Genomic DNA, 17,686 nt, shown 5'->3' with positions numbered 1-17,686 from the left:
TTTGTGGGGTGTTTTTTAGTACTCAACAAACAGTAAACACAGTGGAATTTTGTCAACTGTGTTAATATAAATTATATATAAAGAATGAGCCTAGTGTAGATAGTGACCTATAAAAGGCTGAGAATCCTTTCAGTTTCAACTCTAAATGATATTGGAATAATGTGATTTAGTTTGATATCAGTGTAATGTTTTCTAAAACTCATGGGAAGATAGAGACAGGAAATATATAGGATGAGAAAACATTGATAGATTTTGATTTACAAAATGTGATGGAAACAATGAACTGATTAACACTGGAAAAAATGTAATGGTAATAACTCCTCCTTCCATACCTATGTAATCTTTGTGACATTGGTCTGGACTGAGCAGAAATTCCACCAGCTCATATTCTACTTCCTGGCCAAGTTGGTAATGTACCTCGGCTCTGTATGATCACCATTCCCAAGATGTTGAAAATCTTCTGGTTGACCCTGGGAGAGGTCAGTTTAGAGGGCTGCCTCACCCAGATATTTGGCATTCCCATCTCTGTATGCCTTGACTCAATTGTGCCTGTGAGTATGACATGACTGTCTACAACTATCTGAAATTTAGCTCTGTCCCAACAAAAGGGTATTTCTCATCCTGACACAAATATTCTGTTAATATCTGATCATTTTTTATACTCAACTATGACATGCTCCTTCTGTTCTGTAGATGCCTGGTTTAAATCCTCAACAATTGTAAATCTCATATTTGCGTCATGCTGTCATTCTGTCACTTAGTGTTCTTGTAATTCACTCATCAATTCAACTGGAATATCCTTCAATAAATAAAATTGTCTACTGGTTGATCCCTACGTACTGAACTCTTCACTGCTCAAAAAGATCAGGACAGAGTAGACCTGGGAAAAGGGGCTGTTTCTCCAGAAATAACACAAAAAGTAGGATGACTAATGTATTTGTTTCTTGGGAAAGGATGTCTTGATACAATTAGAAAATGCAGATCCACAGGAGATAACGAGTTCCACTTTTATGTGAAGACATTCAGTATAGGCTGACCTATGATGATAATAAGAACTATCATTTGCATATTATTTTAATGTTGGTAAAATATATATCTCCTGATAATTATTTGCTTATTATTATCTCTTGAGTCAGTAAAGCAAATGCTATTGTTATTATCCCTATTTTATAAGTAAGTGGACTGAGGCTAAGACTAAGGCTACTTGTCCAAGTTCTCATACTTAGTAAGTGTTTGAGGTCAGATGTGAACTCTGGTTATCTTGACTTTTGGTTCAGTGCTCTATCCACTGTACCACCTAGGTGCCTTCCTGAATGCTTGAAAGATGTGGAGGAGAGGGTGTTATTGTTTAGGTATTGGTTGAACTAAGTGACTTCTTGGGTACTTTCTGCATCTAAGATCCTGTGTATCTGAATAAAATATGATCTCAGTCCAGGCATTTATCTGGTCTCATTACCTCAATTTTGAGATTTCATCAATGTATAATTCCTTCACACATGTTTATTGCAAGCCATCGAAGCTTTCCATCTTGTGTAACTCTTGACCATATTCTTCATTAGACACTACCTCCCCATCGTGGATCCATTCAACTTATTGGAAACTTTTCTTTAGTTATTATTTTTAAAAAAATATTTTGTAGGAAACAATCTCTGACTCTCCATCTCTTATTCTCTGACATTACCGCAATAGTAGTCTGCTTATTTTCCCATCTTCATACATTTTCTCAGAGACAACTCTTACATCACTTCTTGCTCAAAGGTCATCATTGGAAATAGGGTTCATTAGGGTTCACAATATGTCTCTCCACTGTTATTTGTATCACCCACATTTTGAGTTCCTCACACTAATTTTATATTCCCAACCAGGAATTATGGTGAGAAAAATCATTTGTATTTAGAAAATATCTCTTTGTGCTGAGTATCATTAGAAGTAGTACACAACATTCACTGAACAATTTAGCATTCTTTGTTTCTCTACTCAGTTCTAGACCTCTCAGTGTCTATTAGGAGGTTCCATCCAGAATTTACGCACTCAACTACGATTTAATTAACTTGTTATCCAACTATATATTATAGACTGTCTAGTAGGCATTTTCATTCATTTAGTTTTTCCTACTTTGATTGATGATCCATTATCTTTTGACTATTTCTCTGAGCAGACCTTGTAATGTTCTGCAACCTGAGGAAGTCAACACAAAATCATATAAATAAAGAACCATCTGTAGAAACTCATAATCTACTTGGAGTCCTTCTACTTGGTTCTTGTGCAAAATATCACCTATTACAGTTATGAAGTGAAAATGTTTGCCCAACCCACTGCTTATTGTTTTATGTCCTGTATGCCCTGCTACATGTTAATAGTGAAAAGACAGTTGAGCAAAATATTTTCTAAGGTTACATTTTTCAAGCAAACTGGTTAATTCTAACTTTTTTGTGTCATATTTACTGTGCCCTCAGTTCATATTGGTTCAAGTTTCCCTTGTCAGCCTCCTACTTCCATTTCCTGCTTAGGCAATTCTCCGAGTCCTGGCCCTTCTGCTTAAATAATCTCACCTGTTTTCTATAGTTCACATGGAGAACAGCCTCTTGGCTCACAAGTAGGCCTTCTCTCATCACTCCCTGCCCTGAAGTCAGGTCCCAGGTACGTCTACAATAGTTCCCTGTTGGGCAGAGTGTTTGTTGGTTATTAAAACCAGCCTAAAGGAATTGAGCTCTTTCCCTTTCCCAAAGGATAGAGACTGGGGGCCGGGGGTTAGGAGTTTTAAGGCTGAAATCATTCAGTGTGTTTTACATCAATAGAAAGCCTCTCTCCTCACACCTATTCAGAGGTCACCAGAGTGATGTCAAGACAGATAGAAAATTTCCTTCTGGTATCAGTCTTGGTGAGTCAAACAATGACTCCCATTTTATTTTTTCTAACCTTAGCAGTTTAATCTCTTTTTTCTTTAAAAATGTTGATTTTTGAACTACATTATTTTCATTTCTAAATATACCCTTCTTCTCCTGCTACCCAGTGAATGGTCCATTTTAACAGAGATGAAAAGAAGAAAAGAAAAACGGTTCAGCAAAACTAATGAGCACATTGATCATAATAGGATATGCAACGATTCACATCCATAGACCCTCACCTCTGCAACGAAGGATGTGACTTGCATTTTCTCATCTCTTTACCTTGAACATAGTTCTGTTTCTACATAGCCAGAGGGTGGGGAATAGTTCATGTGGTAAAAGGCTGGAAAAATTGGGGGAGGAAAGAGATCCCAGACTAAGGAGTGAATCATGTAAGGAAAAAAGATATTTTTTCCAGCAGCAAATGGAAGGGGGCCAGAAGTTTACTTGAACAATTGATCATTACATTGCATTTGTTTTTACTGAAATGATTTAGCCCTCACTCATGTAAAAAAAAGTCAAGTGCAAGTCGTGGCATTATTTCTCTTATATCATGGTCTTCTTTGGAAATGAAGGGTGAACATACACACTTAAATGCTTTATAGGGAAAATGTGAAAACAGGAACAGGTGAACAGGTTTATCTTCAGTGAACCCAGAAGAGAAAACCCAAAGAAGAAAAGGGGGACACTACAGAAATGCAGGTTAAAAAAATCTTACCATGGGAAAAAAAAATTCTGCTAAAGCTTTGCCTTTATGAGTTGAATGACTAGTTAGGAATGCTGTAGAGAAGATTCCAATAGAATGTATGGTTTCATATATGGATTATGAACTGGAAGTTCCCTTAAAAAATCACCGAGGTCAACCTCCTCATTTTCTATAAGCAAAACTTCCCTCAATAAGGGAAAGTGAGTTGTCAAAGTTCACACAGATAGTAAGAAGTCAAGTGTTCTACCTCCAAATCCAGAAGTCATTGTCTTCGATGATTCTGTTTTACCCAGAGTGGAATATTGAATCATATCTTAAGTTCTTTTCTAGTGCTGAGAATTTTTATTTTTTTACTGCTTTTATTTTGATTTTTCAAAATAAGAACTTACAAATTTTCTATTATGAGTAACTAATTAAGACTGTTATAGAATGAATTGAATCTGGAGAGTGAAATATCTTAGGGAACTATCTTTTCTCAGGTATTGAGAAAGAAAATGGTCTCAGTTTTTTCCCCAGTGGTTTATACCTATTCTCTCTACCTTTCCTCCTCTATTTATTTGTGTCTCTGACTTTTTTGATATCTCTAAGGCAACTCTGAATGGTGAGATTGTCTAAATAATATTATGGGGTCAAGCCCCCATTCCAGTGGATTCTGTTGCTAAGCACTAGTGAAAAATGATCCACTTTCATTTACCCTAACTTTTGTAAAGTAATATTTGCAAAAAAAAATTTAACAAGAGCCAAAATTATAGTTTCCTCAAAATCCTATAAGCATACTTTTCCCTATACCATCTCAGGCACTGGGGAGATTGTGATGAGATTTAATATAATTTCTACATAATATTCATCCCTTCTAAATGCAGTATGGTTAATGGATGGATGAGTGTGCATCCCTGCCTCAGCTAGACTAGATCAAGTAGTATGCCATCAGCTCTCTGTTCTTCACTGTTTGGCTTCTGGGAGATTCTGGACTGGATTCCAGCTCCTGGATTTCTGGTTGACTCATTTTCCTAACTTTGTGAAATTCACGAGGATCTCACAATACCCATTCTTCTCTACCTGAAAAGATGAAAAAATAGAGACATAACAGAGACATAACTAATAGTATGGACATGAATTCTGAGCTTTATACTAGCACTAGTGAGAAAGAATCTGAAAGCATCAAAACTCTAAAGTGTTTATTTTGTTTACAGCAAACAAAAAAAGTCATCTTTGAATGTTTTATGTATTTTTTTATAACTTTGGATGACTTCTAGTTCTGTTATTGAGATAATGTGATTATTCTTCTTTCTATATGACAGCCCTTAAAATGCTTTATTCATCACCTAAATCTTACCATTTTTATCATCATATCTCATAATTCAATACTACAATCATCACCTAAATATTATCGTCTTAAAATCAAATATCAATCCTTCTTTAAACTTATATTTTTGACTATTTCAAATCATTTGAAATTATTTCATTCCTCCTGTAGGTACAGTATAATTTAAATATTATTTTTGAAATCTGATTCTCTGGATTGAGCACAATATTCAAGATGTGGGCAGGGCATAGTGCACCATGAATAAAACTCTCATTATTTTCTCTAGGTTTCTGTGTGCTGGCTTTAGTTATTCCTACATGGAGAATAGAGATGTGGGGGAGCAAGATTTCCCTATAATCTGATGGTGACTTTACTGAGGTTTCCAAATTTATATTTCTTTCTGATTTTTGTTTTTTGAAGTGCCTTACTGAAAAAAAAATGGATTAAGTCACAGAAACTGCTATAGTATTTGTCTTATTTTGCCACATTAATGGATGGTGTGTTCAGATGTTATAGCAGTGTGACCTCATGTAGAGTGCTCTTTTCCCACTTGCCTTTGCAGGTGTACATAATTAAATATTGACTCAGAATTGGGAGGATGATTAGCACACTGAATGATTGCTAAGTTCCAAACAAAATTCAAGATGAGAAAATGATGAGATATATCTAATATGACAACATTACTTATTTATAATTGTAATAATTTCGCATTAGTGCTGAAAAAATATGTAACTATAGACAGGGGAAAATGCGACTACATAATAGTACTCATTTTAAAAAGAAAAAGGTCTCTTTTTTTCTACTGGAATACAAGTTCACTATAAGTCAATGTTATGGAATAGACACCAAAACTAATATTCAGATTTAAACTGATTCAACAGAAATAGAAAGGAGTTGATAAGGTACTTGTATTCTATTCTGGTGAAGTACAATTTTTAATATTGTGTTCAATTTTAGTTGTCACATGTAAGAATGGGCATTGACATTGTGTTGATATGGACACATTGGAGGACTTTCAGGAAATATTGACAAAAATTGAAGCCTTTCCAAGGTAGGTGGAAGAAACAGGATATTTAGTTTGGGGGGGGGGGAAGATTTGGGAAGAACATGATAACTGTCTTCAACTATTGGAAGCCTATCCTACATGAAAAGAATTTCTAAACGGGCAAAACTAGGCAGAATTGGTAGGAGTTCAAGACTGGAATAATTTAGATCAATGCAAATATTAGCTTCCTAGGAATTAGGCCTATCTACAAGGGAAATGGCCTGACTTGGGAGGCAATGAGTTCCAGGTCACTTGGGGATTTTACTTAGATGCTACATAACTACTTAACAAGTCGTAGAGCAGATTTCTGTTCAGGCAAGTGTTTAACGAGATACTAATTTTCTAAAGTTACCTCATATTCTGAGATTATTTTATCCTAGAGGTATTGAAAAAAACAAACTCTCCCATCTCTCTCTAGGAATGCGGAAGGATGAAGTGATAATATTTGAATCCTTTCCAGTGATTGAAATTCTACCTGCAAAGATCATAGCCATTTGCAACTACAAAAAGTATGTCCCATTCCAATGATACTCAATTCCATCCCCCCTTTTTTATATTACTGGGAATTCCAGGACTGGAAAATTTCCACATCTGGATTGGCTTCCCTTTTTGTATTGTGTATCTTATTGCCCTCTTGGGAAACATCACCATATTCTGTGTGATACAGACTGAGAAGACACTTCACCAGCCAATGTTCTACTTTCTGGCCATGTTAGCCACCATTGACCAAGGCCTATCAACAGCTACCATTCCTAAGATGTTGGGAATCTTTTGGTTTAGATTGCGGGAAATCAACTTTGGGACCTGTCTCATCCAGATGTTCTTTATACATATATTCACTGTGATGGAATCTGCTATCTTGTCTTCTATGGCCTATGATCGCTATGTGGCAATCTGTAATCCTTTACATTACAGCACTGTCCTTACCAACAGGGTGGTGGCCTTGATGGGCATTGTGGTGGTAGTGAGGTCTTTCTTCACAGTGATTCCCTTTGTGTTCCTCATCCTTCGACTTCCTTTTTGTGGAAACCATGTCATTCCTCATACCTATTGTGAGCACATGGGCATTGCTCGATTAGCTTGTGCTAGCATCAGAGTCAACATGATCTATGGCCTATGTGCTATTGGGACTCTAATGTTGGACATTGTAGCTATAGCTCTATCCTATGTACAGATTCTCCAAGCTGTCTTTCACCTCCCCTCTCAGGATGCCCGGCTAAAAGCCCTGAGTACCTGTGGCTCCCATGTTTGTGTCATCTTGGCCTTTTATACTCCAGCCTTATTCTCTTTCATGACGCATCGCTTTGGCCATAATGTCCCTCGTTACATCCATATCCTTCTGGCCAATCTTTATGTTGTTGTCCCACCCATGCTTAACCCTGTCATCTATGGGGTTAGGACCAAACAGATTCGAGAAAAAGTATTAAAATTATTACTTATAAAATAAATCAGAATTGGAACTCCAACATTTTAATTTGTGCTTTCCAGGGATCCTGGGGAATATTCACAGACTAAACATAGTGGTCATACCAGGAGAAGACTTTTCCTAAAGTAACCTCTTGACATCCCTTTTTAAAGTCATCTGGCGATAGAATTTTATAAGGAGCTAATCACCACATTAGCCTGGACACCTACACACCTTGACAATTAACTCCAATATTATGAACCTGATTCTTCTGAGCTGTGCATCCATATTTTGGATCCTGACAGCCATTCTAATGCCCCTGTCAGGGAAAATATTGGTAGCCTTTTAAATGAAACAGTGAATTCAAAATAGCTCATTCCTTACCTTCACTTGTGAGTAGTTTTTGAAAAAATCCTTTTTTGGCTTCTCTCATTTACTGATGGGTGCCTCAAATATTAGAGTTGTTGGCCCATGACTCATTTTCACTGTGATTTCTAAATTCCTTTCACGTCTTCTCTGATTCCTTTACCTTGTATTCTTTCACCTGTTATCTTTTTGTTCCACTACAAAGAAAACCAAAACAAAGAAATAAACAAAAATTTGCACTAATATATACCATTGTGTAGACTTCTTCGGTATCTCTGATTCTTTTTTATCTTCCACCATTTAGATCCTAACAGCATCTAGTATTTTTTTTTCTTTCTCCATTTTGAAAAATTTCCATAAGGATGAGTAATTTGCAGTCCTTGATGTTCTTTCCTTTGACCCTTTATTTCATAAGTAATAATGAAGATCTAGGAGTCCTAATTAAGGTCCTGGGCTCCAGGTAAACGTGTGTGGAGTCCATGACTAAAGAATTACTTGAGGAGGGGAGATAAATATTTGTATAGTGACAACTATATGCCAGGCCCGGTGTTATATGCTTTACTAATAAAATCTTATTTGATTCTCACAACAACCCTATGAGATAGGTGCTATTTGCAGAAATTTACAGTTGAAAAAATTGAGGCAAATAAAGGTTAAGTGAGTTGCCTGACAGATTATGCTCAATTTTTCTGGGTAATTGATACATGGTTGTAATTCAAGTTCTTTTGTCTTATGAGATATCATATTCCAAAACTTCTGATCTTTTAATGTAGAAGCTGCAAAATTCTGTGTGAACCTGACTGTAGTTCCTTGGTAATTGAATTGTTTCTTTCTGGCTGCTCACAGTATTTTCTCCTTAAACTGATAGTTTTGTAATTTGGCAACAATATTCCTTGGAGTTTTTATTTTAGAATCTCTTTAAGGAAGTGATTGGTGAATTTTTTCATGACTATTTTGCCCTCTGGATCTAGGAACTCAGGGTAGTTTTTCTTGATGATTTCATGGAAAATTTTGTCCAGGCTCTTTTTTGCATCATGTCTATCCAGTAACCCAATGATTCTTAGATTATCTCTGTTGGATCTATTTTCCAGGTCAGTTGCTTTGCCAATGAGATGTTTCATGTTTTCTTCTATTTTTTTTCATTCTTTAGATTTTGCTTGACTGAAGGCAGAAAGGCAGAGATAGTCAATACATCTTTTGTAGGTCATGATACGGTGAAAATTATATGTAAAAAAAGGGTCTTGGAAAGATAGATCCCAAATTAATTAAAAACTAAATAATCTAATCCTAAAGAATGAGTCAAACAACAAATCATAGAAACAATAAATAACCTCATTCAAAAGAATGACAATTATGAGAAAACCTACCAAAACTTATGACATGCAACAAAATCAGTTCTTAGGAGACATTTTATATCTCTGAATCCTTAGATGAATAAAATAGAGAAAGAAGAGATCAATTAATTGTGAATGCAACTGAAAAAGCTAGAAAAAGAACAAATTGAAGCCCCCAATTAAATACCAAATTAGAAATACTGAAAACCAAGAGAGATGAAAAAATTGAAATTAAGGAAACCATTGAACTAATAAATAAAATTGAGTTGTTTTTATGAAAACAAAATAACAAAATTGATAAACCTTTGATCAATTTGATTGACAAAAAGAAACAAGAAAACCAAATAGCTGGTATCAAAAATGAAAAAAGTGAATTCACCTCCAACACAGAGGAAATTAAAACAATAATTAATTTGACCATCTTAGTGAAGTGGATGAATGTTTACAAAAATATAAACTGCCCAGATTAACAGAATAGGAAGCAAAATACTTAAACAATCCCATCACACACAATTAGAAATTGAACAAGCCAACAATGAACTGCCTAGGAAAAAATTTCCAGGTCTAGATGGATTTATGTGTGAATTCTATCAAATGTTTAAAGAACAGTTAATTACAATACTATATAGATTATTTGGGAAAACTGGTGAAGGAGTTCTACCAAATTCCTTTTAGGATACAAATATAGTCCTGATCCTTAAACCAGGAAAAGCCAAAATAGAGAAAGAAAATTATGAACCAATTTCCCTAATGAATGTAGATACAAAAAAAAATTCATCAAAAAGGTTGCAGCTACTTATAGCGAGAATGATATATATTGATCAAGTAGGATTCGTATGAGCAATTCAGGGCTGTTTCACTATTAGGCAAATTTTCACCATAAGTGATCATATCAACAACAAATCTGACAGAAACCATATGGTTATCTCAACAGATTCAGAAAAAGCTTTTGACAAAATACACATTAAAGAACATAGGAATAAATGAATCCTTCCTCAAAGTAAAACGTAGTACTTACCTAAAACCATCAGCGAGCATTATATGTAACGGGGATAAGCTAGATGCATTTCCAATAAGATCGGGGTGAAACAAGGATGTCCACTCTCACCAGTGTTATTCAATATGGTAGATATGTTAGCATTAGCAGTAAAAGAAGAAAAAGAAACTGAAGCAGTTCAATAGGCAAAGAAGAAACTAAGTTGTCACTCTTTGCAGATACTATGATGATATACTTAGAGAATCAAATAAAAATTTCTTGAAATAATAAGCAACTTTGGCAAAGTTGCAGGATCCAAAATAAACCCACATAAATCATCTGCATTTCTATATATTACTAACAAAGCCCAATAGCAAGAGATAGAAAGAGAAATCCCCTTTAAAGTTACTGTAGACACTATAAAATATCTAGTAGATTTCCTGCCAAAAGAAACCCAGGGACTACATGAACAGAATTACAAAACACTTTAACACAAATAAAGTCATATCTAAATAATTAGGAAAACATCAGTTGCTCATGGGTAAATTAAGCTAATATAATAAAAATGATGATTTTACCTAAATTAATTTATTTATTCAGTGCTATACCAAACTACTAAAAATTATTTTATAGAGCTAGAAAAATAATATCAAAATTCATCTAGAACAACAAAACATCCAGAATATCAAGGGAATTAATGGAAAGTAATTCTAGGAAAGGTGGCCTTGCCAAAACAGATCTTAAATTGTATTATAAAGCAGAAATCACTAAAACCACTTAGGACTGGCTAAGAAATAAAAGGATAGATCAGTGGAACAGGTTAGGCACACAAGAAACAGTAGTCAATGATTATAGCAGTCTACTGTTTTATAAACCCAATGGCCCTAGCTTCTGAGATAAGAACTAAGTATTTGACCAAAGCTGCTGGGAAAACTGTAAAGCAGGCTGGTGGGGACTGAGTATAGACCAATGTCTGACACTTTATAGCAGAATGAAGTCCAAATGGGTACATGATCTAGCTGTAAGGGCTGATACTGTAAAGAAATTAGGAGAGGAAGAATAATTTATTTGTCAGATTTATGAAGAATGGAGAAATTTATTACCAGAGAAGGAATAGGGAACATTATGAAATGCAAAATGGGTAATTTTGTTTACATTAAATTGAAAAGTTTTTGCGCAAGCAAAGCCTATGCAACCAAGATTAAGGGGGAAGCAGGAAAAAAAATGTTTAGAACTGGTATCTGTGATAAAGGCTTCATTTCCCAGATATATAGAGAAATGAGTCAAATTGACAAGAATACACGTCATTCCCCAATTGATAAATGGTCAGATAAATGAACAGGCAATTTTCAGAGGAAGAAACTACAGCTATCTATAGTCATATGAAAAAAATGTTCTAATTCACTATTGATTAGAAAAATGCATATCAAAACAACTCTCAAGTACCGTATTACACCTATCAAATTGGCTAACATGACAAAAGAGGAAAATGATAAATGTTGAAGAAGATGTGGGAGAGTTGCAACACTAATTCATGGTTGGTAGAATTGTGAGCTCTCTAACCATTCTAGACAGCAATTTGGAACTATGCCCCAAGGGGTATAAAATATGCATATTCTTTGACCCAGCAATATTTCTTCTAGGGTTGTATCCCAAAGAGATCATAAAAATGGGAAAAGGACCCACATATAAAAAGTATTTATAGCAGCTCTTTTTTCTGGTGACCAAAAACTGGAATTCAAGAGGATGCCCATCAATTAGATAATGACTGAGCAATTTGTGGTATATGAATGTAGGGGAATATTATTGTGCCATAAGAAATGACAAATAGGGGGGCTTCCGAAAAACCTGGAAAGGTTTATATTGAACTAATGCTGAATGAAGTAAGCAGAGCTAGGAGAACATTATACACAGTAAGAACCACATTATGTGAGGGCTGATTTTGATGGATTTAGCCCTTCTTAGCAATGCAAGGACCTAAAACATTTCCAAAGGACTCACGATGCCCAGTGTCATCCACATTCAAAGAAAAAGCTATGTAGTAAGAAAGGCAAAATGAGGCAGACTATTTTCTCTTTTGTTATGTTATTTTTCATGATTTCTCCTATTCATTTCAATTCTTCTGTGCAACACGACTAATGTGAAAATGTGTTTAATAAGAATGTACTTGTAGAACTCATATAAGATTGCATGACATCTTGAGGAGCGAGGGGGGAAGGAGAAGAGAAAATTAAAAACTTGTGGAAGTGATTGTTAAAAACCGAAAACAAATAAATTAATTGCAAAAAATAAAATGGCAGAAATTTAAGAAAAGATAATTGGAGATAATGAACAGAGAGAAGGCACTATAAGGAGAAGAGGAAAGGAATTCTTCTAAATTGTGAGATTTGAGCTGAGATTTGAGGGAAGTGAAGAGATATCAGGGAGGAAAATGAGGAGAGACTAATGCCATGAAAATCTAGAAAGCTGGAAAATGAAGTTGATTCTGGGATTCACATCTGGAAAGCTGATATAGTACTGGTCAAGACTATTCCGACAAAGACCTTCTGTTTTCTTCTCCTATTTTTTCCCTCCACTCCCTCCTTCATGTTACTGTCAGAATTATGTTTTTCCTCATAGGTCTTTCTCCATTAAGCCTAATTAATCTCTGTTTTGTGTCTCTCTGATGCTTATATCATGTAATACAGAATATTATAAGTATCTCTACCATACCTTATTCTCCTCAAAGTGTATGGTCCTATCAGACCATGAGGACAAGTTTAGATCATTCATTTTTCTGTTTTAATCTCCCCTGGAACCCACCATGTTGTCCTAAACATACTGCAGTACCTAATAAATGTATGTTGAATAAAGTGAATGTTCCCTAAATTTCTGGCCAAATAGTTTCTCAGGCTTCATGAGTAAAAGCCTGGTCCATTTTCACACACACACACACACACACACACACACACACACACACACACACACACACCTTTTTTTCAACTTTGTGTCTCTATCTCCACCCTCAGGTTCAATAAAATATTTTGCCTTTTCAGATAATTTCCAGTTTTGTGAAAAATTTTGATGATTTTAAATCTTGTTCACAACCAAATATAAAATTCTTTCAAATTTCACCTCCTATTCATCCTGAAAGTGGAGGAAGATCCCTCTGTAGCATGGGATGCCAGTGCGTGGCATGGGCTTGTCCTCACTTCCACCCTCTAAGAACAGCGCTTCTTACATCAACATGCTGACACTAAAAGTCTTTAAGCTTTAGGGTTATGTTCTATGTGGACACGTGACTGAGAGAGAGCAGGAGATTAGAAAGTTATGGAAATCAAACTGGAAATTAACAGGTAAGATTGAGTAAAACCTTAGGAAACTCTATAGAAACTTGAGAAAAGCAAGAAACTGGGCCTGGTGATGGAATAAAGATATAAGAAGAGGGTGTGGAACAGGAACATAGACATATGTACCTGGAGAGGGAAAGAGATTTTATCAAGGTTAGAGGAAGAGTCATGAAAGGTGTCTATATACCGAACAAGAAGTATACCAAGTAAAACTGAAGTTTAGATCTTAATTAATTATGTTACCGGAAGTACGGAAAACTTTTACAATGGGTATATCCATTAAGTTTTGGAGTCATTCTACCTATTTGTATTAATAAATATGACAAAGGAAGCCACTGTTTTCCTTCTGATGATCCAGCCTCTGCCGACCTACACTGTGCTCCTTTTTCCTGCCCACTGTTTCCCAGAGCACCAAACTTTTGCTCATTAACGTGAATCCCCACCTTATATAGCCTCATTTTCTGCACCCTAGTAACCTTGCTAGTCAGCTCAGGTCATATTTCCCCTAGTTCTAAAGGGGGTTGGTGTGGGGGAAGAGGGAGGAATTTTAACTATCTTTATTCTAGTTTTCTCTTGTGATCTCCTAGGCTTCAGGTCACACACCTGCCATAACTATGTTTCAACGTTGACTACTGCCTGCAGACCCTGCGCTGACAGAGAAACAGCATGGGTAGAAAGGTGGTTTATTTAGGCTTAACCACAGTGTTAATAGCCACCTCTACCAAAGGCAACTTGGAATTCCCCTATCCCTAAACATGTACAATTGATCCCTACTGCCTGAAAATCTGCTTCAGTCATCAAGGGATAAACCTAGAGTAATGTTTACTCTGGACCTCAAGGTCATGGTCCCTGGACTGTAATGTCAGGTTTAGGGAGTACCCTGGAGGAAGTTAATCATAGAAAGACATGCCTTAAAAGTCTCCTTTGTGACTTCGCACACTGGGTGCAGGCTATAGCTGAGACAGACAGGGGAAACCTTTTGCTACCAGCATTGGTAAGTCATTCTCTAGCTGATAGCCAGGGTTTGGGGCCCCCAGAAATCTCTCTTGCTAGGACAGGGACCAGACAGGTAAAAGTTGAGCAGAGCTAGAGGAACAACTTAGCCAAGGACAGGTTTCATTTGAAAGGTCTTGGTTTTCTCATTTTGAAATGACATACCAGACTCATCTAACATTATTGAGTCACAGAATACAGATTCATTATTCATGTCTTTTATATAAAAGACATTAAATGGTTTCTCCAGGATAAGGAAAGTGTTAACTGCTTCTTTTATTCCCCAATGCTAGAGGACCTACAGTGATGTTCCCTTGCACTCTGGTCTCCAGAATGTAATCTTCAATATTCCCAGAAGTGTCTCATTTGTTTACCTATGTTGATTTTGTGATTAGATACATTTTTTTTGGTCCCTGCTTTATATGATATAAATATACAATATTTTCTATATTACAAAATCTGGTCCTTTAAAAAAAAAAAAGCATGAGATTCAGTTCAATACAACTTTCTAAAGATTTATTGAATACTTCTAATGTGTAGGACACCAGGAAGTGGTCAGGTGAAGTTCATCTAAAATAGAAAGAAAGAGATTGCACACATAAGTGGTCAGATGAATAACTGTAAAGTATCAATATCTAATTCATCATATTCAAAACCCAGATCATTTGTGCATTTAGACTCAGTCACAATTGTAAAGAACCAAGAAAACTCAATATTTCTCTTACTTTCTTTTCTGGAATGGTTTCTCAGAATGTTAATTTTAGTTCTTGACCCTGAATGGGCTGAAATTACACTTCATTATTTTTTATTAGATGGGAATTTTTTGTGTACTACTCCCTTGTTGAAGCGTGCATATACATTTTACATCTTTAGGAGAGTAGATTTGCCTTGTAGATTGTTGCACATTGAACAATGCTCTATCCATGCATAAGAGGGAGACCAAGTACTGATTCACTGCATCCCAAAATTCTAGAACAAGAGTAAATTGAAATTGAAAATAGAAAATTGAAATTGAAAAATAAATTGCAATGAAATAAAAAATATGCTTTTATAATTAAAGAAAACCCTTGAGATATCTCCTTCACTGTAAAGGTAATTTAAATGGGAAGATCTTTCATATTCATAAATAGGCCCATGTGGCCTGCCTAAGTCACATGTGCTAGGTCACCCCTGGAACTGGCATAGACCAAGCTCTAGATGCCAACTACAGAACTGATCCCTCAAATGGAAACTCTTGGGGTAGAGACAGCTCTACGTCCAGTCTCAGTAGGAAGTAGCTGTGGAAGAAGAGACCTTTGCCCCATACCCCAAGATTTTGGGCCCCATTCATTTGAGTAGGAAATGATGGGGTCCTTGTCCTCAAGCCTCCACCCTGAGATATTATTTTATATGCTTATTTTCTGTTATCCATGTTAAAGTTCTGTTGATACCAGATGCCTCACCAACCTATGTAATGAGTATGAAAGATCTTGGGGCCACATGGAAGCCTGAGTCACATGGAGCCTGTGGTGAAAAAGTTTGCTGAATGGGTGTAACAGAAAAGGTAGAACAGGAGGAGGTGGAGCTAGAGCAGAGCTGATAGGAAGTTAGTCTTGAAAGCAGTCAGAGATAGGAACGAAGCAGGCTGCTGGCTAGTGTGAGTGAAAGAGCTTGTTTGTGATTTTGTTTAAGAGGGCCTGCTTGTGATTTGTTTAGTGTAGCAAGTTTATGGGAAGCCTAGCAGGGGGAAGGCTTGGGGATAGTATTGTTCTCTGCATTATTATTGTATATTGATTTTTGTTGCTGTGATGGCTTTGACTTTCTGGTGTCTGGGTAAATGCTTTGGTTCTACCTTCCATGTGGAGAATTTGTGGTATTTCATGATTCAGAATTGTACTGATATGTTCATGGCCAATGTAGGTGCTGTGAATATCGCATTGGTGCTTTATTCACTGAAATGCATCATTTATATTCCATGCCTTCTCAATTGAATATACTTTTACTGCCAGACTAGAAGAATAAATGACATATGTAGGAGTATCAAATCCCAGTAACTCTGATCAACACATGAGTAACAAGTTGATACTGGCAAAAATCCAAGACAGGAGAAGTGGAAACCACTGTTTGATCCATATTACAATAAAAATTGCTAAATTAGGGCTAAATGAGGGGAAGTTCTGGATAAAATTTAGCTAAACTCTTCCAGGGTTTTACTTGCGAATCCCATCTTCCCCTCAGCACCCACTTCTCCAAAACTTTCATATGGCTGCCATGTCCTCAATTGTATAATAAAACAGAGTTAGCTTTTGAGCTGCACAGAAAGTTTAATTAGAAATCACATTTATCAATTGATAAATTATTCAATTATAGGGACAGAGTCTCAAAATATTCAAGATTATATATTCTCAAAGTATGAAGGAACATTAGAAGTTATAGATCAACTGCTTGAAGATCGCTAGTGATGGGAAGCCCATTACCACTTAAGAGATCCAGTTATTTTTTGTATAACATTCTTACAAATATTTGGAAGATTTTATTTATGGTTATCATGACATTATTTAAATTGGCCACTTGGCAAATTTAACCCAATGCTTCAATTGTTTCCCTGAGTATCTTACATCTCCTATCATCTTCTCCTTTGCTCCAGTCTCAGTTGTACAAAGATTAAATTTTCTTTTCTTGATTCTATCCCCTCCTGGCTCCTAAGGGAGCTTAACTCTTTGTTCATCCACTCTCCTTAATTTTCAGACCCTTCTTTTACATTGGTTTATTCCATACTAGCTACAACTAGACCCATATCTCCCACATTCTTAAAAAAACAGTTATTACACATAACTACCGTATTTTCAAGCTGCAGTCCTATTTATTGTCATCATTTCACAGCCAAATTTGTATAAAAAGCAGAACACATTTTCTATGTTTAGCCCTCTCACCTCCACTGGTTTTTCAGCCTCTTAAAATTTTGCTTCCATTCACAGCCTATAAGGATGCCAGTGATCTCTTTATTACTAACCCACTCCCCCAACCTCAAGCATGTCCTTGTTGACCTCAGAAGAATTTAACAATATTGATCAGCACCCCCTTTTTCATATTCTTTGCTCTGTGAGTTATCATAGTACTGTTCTTTCTTGGTACTCTTTGTACCGTTTTATATGATTCTTTGCCACTCCTTTTCAGATTCATAATTCACCAAATTTAGGTGTATCCCATGTCTCTGGTTTGATGAAAATGATGGGGAAATTCAGAAGCTTATAGGTTAAAAATTAGAACTCCACAGGATTTACCAGCAGAATAGTTCATCTACCTCAAAGAAGGTAGCATTTAATGCCATCAAAAGCAAAGTACAAGCAAAATTTAGA

The 17,686-nt window shown here is 35.9% G+C and overlaps 1 protein-coding gene across 1 annotated transcript; it reads left to right on the top strand.

Annotated features, from left to right (window-relative positions):
- The first annotated feature begins 6,456 nt into the window (after positions 1–6,456).
- LOC140508780 (olfactory receptor 52E2-like) lies at positions 6,457–7,392 on the top strand. The gene has a single exon (XM_072616653.1). The coding sequence runs from the start codon at positions 6,457–6,459 to the stop codon at positions 7,390–7,392; it is 936 nt and encodes a 311-aa protein (XP_072472754.1).
- The last annotated feature ends 10,294 nt before the right edge of the window (positions 7,393–17,686 follow it).

Source organism: Notamacropus eugenii, chromosome 5 (genome assembly GCF_028372415.1).
Source record: "Notamacropus eugenii isolate mMacEug1 chromosome 5, mMacEug1.pri_v2, whole genome shotgun sequence".
In the NCBI taxonomy this organism is placed as follows: Eukaryota; Metazoa; Chordata; class Mammalia; order Diprotodontia; family Macropodidae; genus Notamacropus; species Notamacropus eugenii.
This window is presented reverse-complemented; position numbering and strand designations above follow the sequence as displayed.